This window comes from Cornus florida, unplaced genomic scaffold (genome assembly GCF_030987335.1).
Source record: "Cornus florida cultivar Cherokee Brave unplaced genomic scaffold, ASM3098733v1 CherokeeBrave_3.0.0_Hap2_Chr04, whole genome shotgun sequence".
NCBI classification, from domain to species: domain Eukaryota; kingdom Viridiplantae; phylum Streptophyta; class Magnoliopsida; order Cornales; family Cornaceae; genus Cornus; species Cornus florida.
Genome location: NW_026775574.1, coordinates 18,282,230 through 18,293,985, shown reverse-complemented (window position 1 = coordinate 18,293,985; position 11,756 = coordinate 18,282,230). Strand labels below are relative to the sequence as shown.

Sequence of the window (11,756 nt, the reverse complement as noted above, 5' to 3'; positions counted from 1 at the left end):
CGAGTATTCTTGGTTTTGTGTGACAATGATTTTAAATTTAGTATTGTGTGTATATTTTTCTTAGTTAATACGAATGACATATTTGACATTTCAAAATTCCATAATCAATTTTTTTAAATAATATTATACTATCAACAGGTATTTTTGTTAATCTGCATGAAATTAACAATTCCGTCATGAAATGGAAACAATATGATTATTTTTGGTAGTTATGAAAATTATTTGTTAATACAAGAAATTATATGACACTTTTAAAAATTAAAGGTTTTATAATTTAAACCCTTAACTCTATATATATATATATATATATATATATATATATATATATATATGTGATAACAAATTGGTCAAGGAGTACAATACAGCCCAGTCATTAAAAGTTGTCAAATAAGCCAATAGAATTTAATAGCATAGAACTGTATTTTCCATGTAGAATATAAAACTTATCCAAAAGTGTCCCATCTTTTATATATATATATATATATATCATAGAATAAAAATCAATAGAATTTAATAGCATAGAACTATTTTTTCCACGTAGAATACAAAAAAGGCAGCTTGACTTTTAGTAATTTACAATATATATATATATATATATATATATATATATATATATATATATATATATCATAGAATAAAAATCAATAGAATTTAATAGCATAGAACTATTTTTTCCACGTAGAATACAAAAAAGACAGCTTGACTTTTAGTAATTTACAATGTAATATCTATCTTCAACTATTTTTCAAAATTAATGAAGATTACAAATTCAAGATATTTTATGAATACATATTTGTGCACTAGAAGTGATACAATAGATATGGATTAATCTTTTCCACTTTAAATAGACAGACGGTAGAAGAAGTCTCCAAACGTATTGCATGGGCTAGACTTTTTCTTGGTAGAATTTAATAGCATAGAACTATTTTTTCCACATAGAATACAAAAAAGGCCGTTTGACTTTCAGTAATTTAAAATGTAATATCTATCTTCAACTATTTTTCAAAATTAATGAAGATTACAAATTCAAGATATTTTATGAATACATATTTGTGCACCAGAAGTGATGCAATAGATATGGATTAATCTTTTCCAGTTTGAATAGACAGACGGTACAAGAAGTCTCCAAACGTGTTGCATGGGCTAGACTTCTTCTTGGCAGATGTACATCATTTGGCATATCTCAATCTTTGTCTATTATCTAATAATTTAATTTTAAATTTGATCAAATGGACATGGTACATCATGTGGCATTTCTCAATATTTTCTGGATTATGATGGTGTAGCAAATTCATAATATATATATAAGCAAATTTAAAAAATTGTGGAGCAAAATTTAATGAAGGTTACATGAAAATGATTTATGAAAAATAGTTCCCTTTGATGAAATTTATTACTTCTTTTACTGATTTGGTGTTGAAATAGAGTCTAAGAATTGGTAAACGGATCTACTCTGAATTTTTTTACTCCTATGCTTCGGTTGGTGTGCATGAATGAAATGAAATACAAGTGAGAATGAGAATGAGAATGGAATAGAATGATAATAACCATTTTAATATTTGTTTGGACCAATTTAAAATTTAGAATGGAATGAATTTAAATTAAATTATCCAAAATACTCCTCTTAGTGACAAATAAAATAAATTAACAATATAATATTCTTCTATAATTTTTTAGAAAGATATGGTGGTGTTACTGTAGATGGCAATGAAAATGGTGGCGGAGATGAAAGTGATAATGATTTCCTTTGATAAAATTACGTGTATTGCACCATTCTCTGCATATCACCCTTCCATTTCTAAACTTTCACTCTTTTATTGTGATCAACTACGACAACCGTTGCAACTGGAAATGGCCGACATATGGTATAAATAGTACTTTTATAATATTTAAGTGTGGCTTTGTAAGTACTGGAGCTGAAAAAATCTTGAAGAGTATTATTATACTTGGGGACTGAGAGTGCGAATTTTCAGTAGAAGTTTAAATAGCCTATCCATTTATTGTAGCAAGGTAAAAGCATGAGAATTAACAGAAATAATTTGAACTTGAAATGAATATATATGCTAATAAATAGTTCTTCACAATTATTGAATATTCAATTAAGGGAAAACAATAAACATGGTAAAAGATGAGTTATTTAAGTGCATGAATAAAAGCGAATGTATAAAAAGTTGACATCAAATGATATAAATTGAGGGGTGGGGTGGCCATACAATAGAAATTATGGATGGTTTGATTAATAATGTCTTCGTTCAGTATTAAGATCTACTTAATATCAATAAGAGTATACTATGCTGCAATTTACATTCAAAATGACGAGGTTTGGCCAACATTATATATATATATTTTGCAATCCCAAGTGCGTTCTTTACTTCTGATCTATCATTGCTCAATTGTACAAGAAATATGAGAAAAAAGAGACCGCAAATGTTTATAAATTTCAATTGGTTTTTTAGATGACTGAAACAATGAAACAAAAAAACAAAAAAAACAAAAAAAAAAAAAAAAACGTTCCAAAGGAACCTTATTGAGGACGAAGAGGAGAAAAGTTTTTAAGGATAATTTCGATATTTATTATGAATTTTAAGAACATAGGTGAGGTTAAAAGCAAATTTGGACAGCTTCTAAATGGCAGAACTCCAGTCTTTTTTTTTTTTTTTGGGTGGGGGGTGTTAAACAAGTTGTATATAAGAAAAGGCCATCACCCAGACAAACAAACATAAGAAATGGGCCAAAGTAAATGGGCCAGAAAAACATAAGAAAAGGCCATGACCCAGACAAGCAAGTCATTGGCCCAACAACATCATAGTATCAACGTGGTAATTGTTTACCACAAAGGCTCAAGGAAAAGCCCTAGTGCGAGGATCGTCCAGCCGCCGAGGAGGAGGGCTTGGATCGTTTTTTCCACTATTTTAACAATATATCCACCTAAGAAATTGAAAGGTATTGATTTGGACGGAAGAAAAAGTATGGAAATGCATTTAGATAACAGTCTCCTAATCTTTGAATGATTCAGCTAAGTCTGATCAGAAGATTTATGGACGGTGATAGTTTTGTGGTTAGTCTACCGTTTCCCATTTGTGATATTCCCAATTTCGGCATTCAATAGTAGGTGGGGAGTTTCGCTACGGGATTAATCACAACCCTTCACGGTGGAAGTACTGGTGCACTAGAGGGATCCAGGTTGAGCATACGTGCAATATTTGATGTGGAGAAAATTTCTTGCAGAAAAGACGCGAAAGAGATCAATTCTGTAATAATATAAAATATAAATAATAACCATAGTGATTTTTATTTGATGGCATGCTGTAGTTGATCACAGATATGGTGGTAATCCTTGCCCCTTTATTAAAGTTGTTCATGATTTTAGGTTTCCAACTGGTTGGGCCATGGCCGGGACACCAAGAAGAAATCCAATTACCAGTTTTATCCCAAGGGTCAAACCCATTCTTTTGTGTCAGTGGAATGTCAAAATAGGTCTTTTTCATACATGGCAAAATGGAGAGAGAAAAGTGATTATGTGAACTTTATTTTGTACAGCTTCCCTCCAACCTTTTACCAATTGCTTTTGCTTTGGCCATCATAATCACACCTTCTCTTCCACCATCATCCATTGACCAACTTAAATACCAACCCATTCCTCAGAGTCTCAGAACCCCCTTCTTCCCCACAGCACAGCCCTCCATTAGAAATTCACACACACACACACACACACACACGCACACACACACACCTCCCATGAGATTTCTGAGAGACAGTGAGACAGAAGCATGTCAAATTTCATCTGATGTAAGTAAAACTTCTCTTACTCCATTTTATGCTTTTCTCTGTGCTTACGTTATTTCTGCTTAAATTCTCTCTATATTAGTTATACATGCATCTCAATTCTCAGACAATTAAGAAAGCAGACATAGAAGAACAAATGTATGCACACGAAACACCATATATCATATTCTCCACTCAAAACATTGTAAGATATATATTACATAAAGAACTAAACCAACACCAGTAATAATTAATCCTATACCTTCTGCACACCTAAAAAACAAACAAAAGGAGTCCAATTTAACTGGTTGATCCTCCTCCCTTTTTTTTTTCTTTTTTTTTTTTTTTTTCTTTCTTTCTCTGCACTGGTAATATAGGCGAGATGCCGATGTAAAATTGCACTCTGAAAGGGTATGGAATTGTACTACTCCAAGTTCTGTACATATAGAAATCAAGACCAAAAACTGTAATGGGGAAGGAATAACCTGGATCCCGATCCCATACGAAGACATAAAAAAGAATGGCACACTTTAACAAAACACACTGACAATTAAAGTGAGTGTATGTTCTGCTAACACTAAAAAGGAATGCAGAACATATTGTTAGATCTGTCGGGAATACTAGAATGCACCATAACATTCTAGATTGAAATGCAGATCTAAGTAGGCCTTTTTTTGTAAAAACTCTAGGTCGGATGACTGCGATTCAAAAAAAAATGAACACGGGAAGAGAACGTAACAACTCTACATATGTTGAAAACTTAGAGATGAGTGATTATAATGCTTGTAAACCCCACAAGAATGTATGTGAGATGGATCAGTGAGGTTGGTCATAGACTATGGAGTAGGGCCCTTTTGCAGGGTGGAGGATCGGAACGATTAGTGGTTGGATTTGAAGACGGGGACTCCATTCCAAGTGTTTTCAGTAGAAAGTGCCTTTCCTGAAGGATGCATCAAAAAATTAGTCAGTCTTGTATCAAGATTTAACATCCAAAAAATATCAAAAATTAAGAAAGTAAATATGAATTAAAGATACAATTCACGAACTGAAAAACTATTTAAACAGCAAACACATTAAGTAACATGTTTTTTTATTTTATTTTTTGGTTGGTGTTAAAACTTAAAAATGCAACTTAATTTGATTTTACATTATTAAGCTGCAACTTAATAAAAGCATAGAGCTAGACCACAACCAGGCTACTGCTTAAAACAAATCACCACCTTTTAGTTGTGAATTAAAAAGTGATATCTCAGCCTTTTAGTTTTTCTTTTCTATAAGAAGTATACAAGCCCATGTCCCATCCGATACTTGAACCCTGCACCTCATTTGACCCATGTCCTCAGCTCTAACACGAGTACTTCCTAATTGGAAAACACAATGAAAGTACTCTCTTCTTCAAATACTAATGACAAAGTTAGATATGTAATCATGCTAAAATTAGATAGACCAAACATATTGACTAGGGATACGAACAGAAGCAAAACCACAGCAAAAAGAAATTTATCTGTATAAAGTACCCCTAATATACTCAAATTTAAAAGCTTCTTTTTTATTATTTTTTATTCCAGTTGCACTAAACATAGAAGGCAAGAGCTACTCCTAAAAGTTGAAAATGACATCATATGAAGAATGGGAGGGTGTGAGAGATGTGCAAAACAAGAAAAGCAAAATAGGAGGAGAAAGAAATTAATTTTGGGGACTAAAAAAAGGACTTCTATATCTTAAAAGAAAACAATTTAGCATACTATTTATTTACAGGACCTGTTGTTGCCTTAAACTTCAGTATAACTGCACACTCATCCCATGGATCTCATTGGTCCATAATGTCAAAGGATAAATAATTCCTCTTGACGTGAAAAAAGTTATTCGGCAGCGAAATATATAGGTGTGAATACTTATTTTTATAACACATTATTTTTCTTATAACTTCAACATACAAGGATGTCTATACACGATGAAAAATTTATCGTGGGGGTGCTCTCCCTGAGTGCAGCCTCTTAACCATTGGATTGAGATGCTTATTGCAATCTAATGGCTGAGAGGGCATGCTCATGGTTAATAAATAAATATATATATATATATATAACCATAGGGCCTAATTGGTTCCTTATAAGAATATTTATATTTTGAGACTGTTACTAGTTAGTTATCTGTTATTAGGTCAGTTGTACATATAAGTGCATTACAAGATCTAAAAAATTATTGAACAGAAGTTTTTTTTTTTATTTTTTATTATTTTTTTTTATTACAATCTTTTGAGCCAACAGAGCATCAAGGAAACATTTCCTGGAAATAACAAGATCTAGAAGTTTACACTGCAACAAGAGCAATTCAAATTACTGATCAGAAACAAACACCTTTTTTTGACTACCTGCACTTGGTCCCAAATTAACATAAACTAGTAAACAATTTTATTTTAAAGATTTTCATAACTCTTCATCAAGGTACACTCCAACAATATATAAACTTCTTAGTCAAGTTCAACCACTTTACTCATACAATAATTTATCCTAGTTGAGCAATTCTAATTGTAATTACGAAAAGAAAATGTAATTCTAATCCTTTCCCACTAGCAAGGGATTAAATTCTGGCTATGGGTTAGATTGTGTGAGTTAAAGTTTATGGGACTACAAATAAATTCCATAAATCCAATTATTGATTTTCCTACAGTTGCGTTTCGTATTATTTCTGCTTTGTAGTTCATAACAATTTTCTAATCAGCAAGACCAAACATTAACTCCATCTATAACTAAACTCTGGTAGTAGTTGTTGAGACTCGGGTATTCTAAATCTCATAATGGTTTTTCCAGATAGAAATGACTAAAGTCCCCAAGGCTAACCTTAGACTCTGATACTACTTGTTATATACTGAGCTCTGTTATCACTTGTTATACTTATGCCAGGAAGTGTATTCCTAAGGAGATCACATCAACAAAGAATAATAATAAATAAATTAATAGAAAAGAAACATTATTTAACGTGGTTTGACAAAATACTATATGCATCCATGGATGATAAGAGATAATCCAGTATATATAGCAGAGAGCTAACAACTGAAAGACAATTCAATACCACTAAAACCTGCACCAATTGTTGAGCCCTGAAGCAAAGCTTAGTTCCCTGCTTAATAGCATTGTAGCATAGAAACTCTAGAGCAATCCCACTTCCCTGTTCACTCCCAAAGGCCCTGAGCCTTAACAATCCTTTACTTCTCTACTCCCCATTTTTATCCCGTCTCTCCCTCACATCTCTATAAACCTTCAGAAACCCTCACATTTCTCTTTCACGTTGATGTTTGCATAATGTAAAGTAATACGATTTGGCTAAAAGTTTTTCATTTTACTAATGCTACCATATTTTTCCTATGCTGCTAGTGTAGTCGGTTTCACTATCAGTGCACCCAAAAGTCCTAGTAGTGGTTTTAAATCAGCACATACAAGTCCTAGTACTACAGTAGCAGCATGATAATCAGCAACAAGACTCATAATCTTACAAAGTACCACTACCAAAACTAAAGTGACACTGCAAATATCATTTCTACTACTGCTGGTTCAGTAATCAGCAGTGACAAAGTTCTACTACTAGTACTACTCTTCATAAAAATAACAGTGGCAGAATCAACTATAAGATAGATAACTTACGCTTTCTGAAAATTTTGGGCTTGGAATCCCTGCAGCTAAAGATCTGAACAGTGGGGTTACTTGAAGAGGGGAACTAAATTCTGTATGTGAGAAGGCAGAAAAAACTCGGTCAATGGTTTTGGTTTTTCATAAGAAGGTAACATTTCTGAGGCAAGAAGATTAGATATTAGATCAACAAATAAAAAATTTCTGCAGGATCCTAGCAAACACATGATGAAAAAATAAAACCTTATTATATAATAAGAGATAATTACCTTGATTTGTGGTTTCACCAGAGAGAATTCTGCTTTCACATTCATTGACACCAACTCTCTCTCCTGTGGGAATGGATTGTAACTCGACTCCTATATCCTGATGCAGTGGACATTCACCAAAATTAATTTGGTCTCCTATGTGAATGGATTGTACTCCAATATCCTGATGCAGGGCACACAACTCATGTTGACTTTGTTCTGTTCTATCACCTGTCGTATTGGACAGGAGAGTTGATCCTGTACTGTACTCAGAACTGCATGGGGACTCGTGTAAAGCGGGTTGCCTATGATAAACATCAATCAAGTATTTTATTGCAAGTAAGAACTACTTGAACCTAATATTTGTTGTTGAAAAATTTACTACCTGCAGGACGATTGACTGCCCTCGTTGCTGCTCCTTAAGTCCTCTACCAAGTATTTAAAATTTTCGAATTGAGAATCCATATCAGAGAGTCCGAATCTGAGCAGGTCACTTCCTTTGGTTTGATTTAGAAAATCTTGGAGAATCTGAATATCATATTCAATTTATATCAGATAATATGCACTGAAAGCATTATATTATTTTTCTTATTGTTGCACATAAAAAGGGAATCTCTAACTATGAGAGCCTGAAGACTGAGCCTGGCAAACCACTACACATGGCACATCTGAGGGATTGACAGAAATAATTTAATCAATGTTTCCTGAATGTATGACGTGATTTGGCTGGCCTACTAGATTTGAGATCTTTAATCCAAAAATCATCTTACTAGATCATTACCTCTATCTTTATAGACAGTATGAAGTAGACAATTGAAGAAATGCATAGGTTTGGTTCTTCAGAATTTTTCATAAATGGTTGCTGTCAATAGACCATTCCGAGACAAGTGCAACTAGATATTGATAGCTGAAACCAAGCAAGTAGACCACCACATTCCTCACCTTCCATGCAATTTCAAGACTCTGGTGTGTGTTCTCTGTATTAACTTTGGCGGCAAGAGAGCTTAGCAGTTCTGCTTGTTGCATCAATGCAAATATCCTTGGATCATCCTTTTTGAGAAATGTTCTAGTCTTGTTATTACTAGCTGCTTTTGATTAAGAATAGAATAAAAACATTAAATTTACGTTAGTTTGATTGAGGTGGAAAACTAGTAATAAAAATTAATATTGAGGTTGACAAATAATCGTCAAGACACGCCGCTTCAAAATGAGAAAATGACAAACATAGTACTGGCTAATGACTATAATGATGTACTGTTCTCATACATTTTCTTCTAATATGATATTCAAGTTGCGAATGAGCAATTTTTATTAAGTTTTTCTGCCAAAAGTTTATTAGTTCAATTACCATCATCTGAGCACTCTTTGGCAATGCTGACATGATGCTGAGTTGGCAAGTCATCCAGATTGTGAAAGTTCTGTACCAGTACTGCAAATGGAGGTCTTAGCTGCTGATTTGTTGTTGCGCAGTCCTTGAGTATTATTTCTCCATGGTTGCTCTTTTCGGTGAGATTAGAGACATGGATCCTGCTAGACACAACAACTATGTGTTATTATGTAACATTTTATTCTAAGATCAGAGACATGCTATATCAGTTGTACCTCATCTTCTTAAGAGGAGCTTCGGTTTCTGATATTCCATCTGTATTGAACCCATTTTGACATAAGACCCTTTTGTTGTTAGGATTAATGCATGAAGTGTTCTCTTTTGCTAAGGCTTCATGTTTTGCTCTCTTCTTACACAGGGTGGAAAACCGATTTTTAACAGCATTGTCTGTTCTGTATGGAGTGTGGACATAAGACATAATATATCAATTTACAACTACAGAAAATATTTTTACGGCCAAAAGAATAGAATAATCACACAATTTACCTGCCTGAAACCACCTTTGCTATTTCAGTCCATCTGTTACCAAATATTTTTTGAGCCTGCAGACCATTTTGAGCTATCAGACAACTACATCCATTATTGATGAAATGCCATATCAAAATTGAATTTGGGTTACACTTTCTGCTGGATATTTGAGAGTCAAAACAGAGAATTTAATTTCTGGTCCGGCAACTTTTCCCTTTTTCAAACTCAACTTACTGTTTACCATCAAAACATGTAAATAGGCCACCAACTCATGCTAGATGGAAAATAGTATTACATATTTCCGAATATATATATATATATATATATATATATATATATATATATATATATATATGTGTGTGTGTGTGTGTGTGTGTGTGTGAAGAACATATCACAACTAGGGAGACATAGCTTTCAGAAGTTCAGACAATTGCAATAAACATGTGGAATGCATAGATTTACCTCGCACAGAAGCATATCTTCCTCCGGAGACCATCCCCCTTTCTTGAAATCAGAATTCAAGTAAGTGTACCATCTGCAACATTTTTACATCCACATCAGACAAAACTAAGAAAGCATAAAAAAGAAAGGGAAAAAAAAGAAGAAGAAAAAGGCAAGAAATGATTATATGGATGGAACAGGGGAAAAATGCAAACATATATGTTGTCTAGTTAACCTTCTTCTGCACTGTCTTGTTGTTTTATCCTTGAATTTCGAAGCAATGATCGCCCAACTGCACACATATATAACAACTAAATTCGTCAGTTTGATTTCTCAAAACCACAAAATTGAACATAAAATACAAAAAAATATAAGTAAAAATAAAAAAATTACTTTTCAGTTCCATTGATGCGAATTTGCTCACGAAGTATACCATCCTCCTGCAACTCAGGATAAAACCATATCAGACAAAACTAGTTCAAGCAGGCCTCAAAATCGCACAAACAATGAAGAACACAAAACAGAGGACTAAAGAAGAAGAAGAAGAAGAGACCTCTTTAGACCATGTAACAATGTGCCTCTCTTTCGGCTTCGCAACTTCACTGTTATCATCAACCTTGTGCTTCATATTCTGCATTGTTCTTCTCTCCTTTATGGGTATCGAATTCTCGCATGCTAGAGTGAGTCTCTCTTTTGGTGTGTTATATAAAATGCAAGCCAAAAGGTACTCGTTTCCCTCTCTTTAACCTTTTCACAAACACTATTCCTTCAATCCAAACACCAATCCACGAAGAAGAACAAACAACACCTACACGAGCTTGCAATTTGCCTCGGATTCGAACTTTTCAATCAGCTTTGACCTAATCATCCATAGAATCCAAATTAGGATTCAACCACACAACACAACAAATACAAAGCCAACAAATCATTCATTTCAATAGCAACTTTTGATATACGCCAAACCTATCACAACTATATATATACGATCCGATTACAACAGTGATGTTTCGAAACTTTTCGATATTCGAGAAAGAATCTCAGAATGTGTATACATATAGGTATATGTAGATCTGAGAGTTTGAGCTTACTGAGTATTTGAAAGAGCCTTTTTATAATCTTCAAGAATACGATCGATTGATGATCGGTTTGAATGGCTATATCAAATCAATGATGAATACCTCTCCAAAACGTTCTCTCTCTAAAAAGTATAGTTTCTCTCTCCAAGCTCTATTAGAATATTCAACGGATAAGTGCATTCGAGCGCGGTTATGAAGAGAAGTTTGAAAAAGAACTCTGAAATCCACGAGAGTATAATTAATGGATAGTGGTGGAGTAGACTAACACCACCATATATATGCAGAGAATGCGCATACTTATAATTATTCATCATACACATATATATATATATATATAATAGTAGTATATGTGTGTGTGTGTGTGTGTGTGTGGATGTTTGTTTGAAATACTGTTTTTAAACGGTGCATGATGGATTTCGTGACTCAACAATCAGATATTCATTCAACAATAATAATATTACTTGAATGCTTGCGCTGGCCGGTTATCATGTGTGATGAATGAACGCCTACGCGCTGAGATTTGTCACGCTTGATCAGACGTGTGGGTCCCAGTGAGAGGAGCAGTTTCCCACCGTCTGATTGAGTGGACCGCCACACGATTTTGTGGGGAGGGATTTGCTGTGCTGTCTGTATTTGAAATTTTTCACGCTCCGGGTTTGGAATATTTATCCTCTCGTCCACTTCTACTGTATGCTTGTTTGTATGTCGCTATGTAAATAATTGTGACTTACCAAATATGTATATA

The 11,756-nt window shown here is 33.6% G+C and overlaps 1 protein-coding gene across 3 annotated transcripts; it reads right to left on the bottom strand.

Moving 5' to 3' along the window:
• Positions 1-3,925: 3,925 nt before the first annotated feature.
• LOC132302909 (transcription factor MYB124) lies at positions 3,926-11,417 on the bottom strand. 3 transcript variants are annotated; one of them, XM_059799911.1, is made up of 13 exons: positions 11,024-11,417; positions 10,489-10,795; positions 10,329-10,375; positions 10,171-10,227; positions 9,957-10,029; positions 9,513-9,568; positions 9,242-9,418; positions 8,988-9,166; positions 8,582-8,727; positions 8,025-8,167; positions 7,661-7,914; positions 7,407-7,486; positions 3,926-4,705 (listed from the first exon to the last, which is right to left on the bottom strand). In XM_059799911.1, the coding sequence occupies exons 2-13, from the start codon at positions 10,570-10,572 to the stop codon at positions 4,595-4,597; spliced, it is 1,407 nt and encodes a 468-aa protein (XP_059655894.1). In that variant the 5' UTR covers positions 10,573-10,795; positions 11,024-11,417; the 3' UTR covers positions 3,926-4,594. The 3 variants fall into 3 exon arrangements, with proteins under 3 accessions (XP_059655894.1, XP_059655892.1, XP_059655893.1); XM_059799909.1 differs by having other exon boundaries at positions 7,661-7,944; positions 11,024-11,355; XM_059799910.1 differs by having other exon boundaries at positions 7,661-7,944; positions 8,582-8,724; positions 11,024-11,352.
• Between the last annotated feature and the right edge of the window lie 339 nt (positions 11,418-11,756).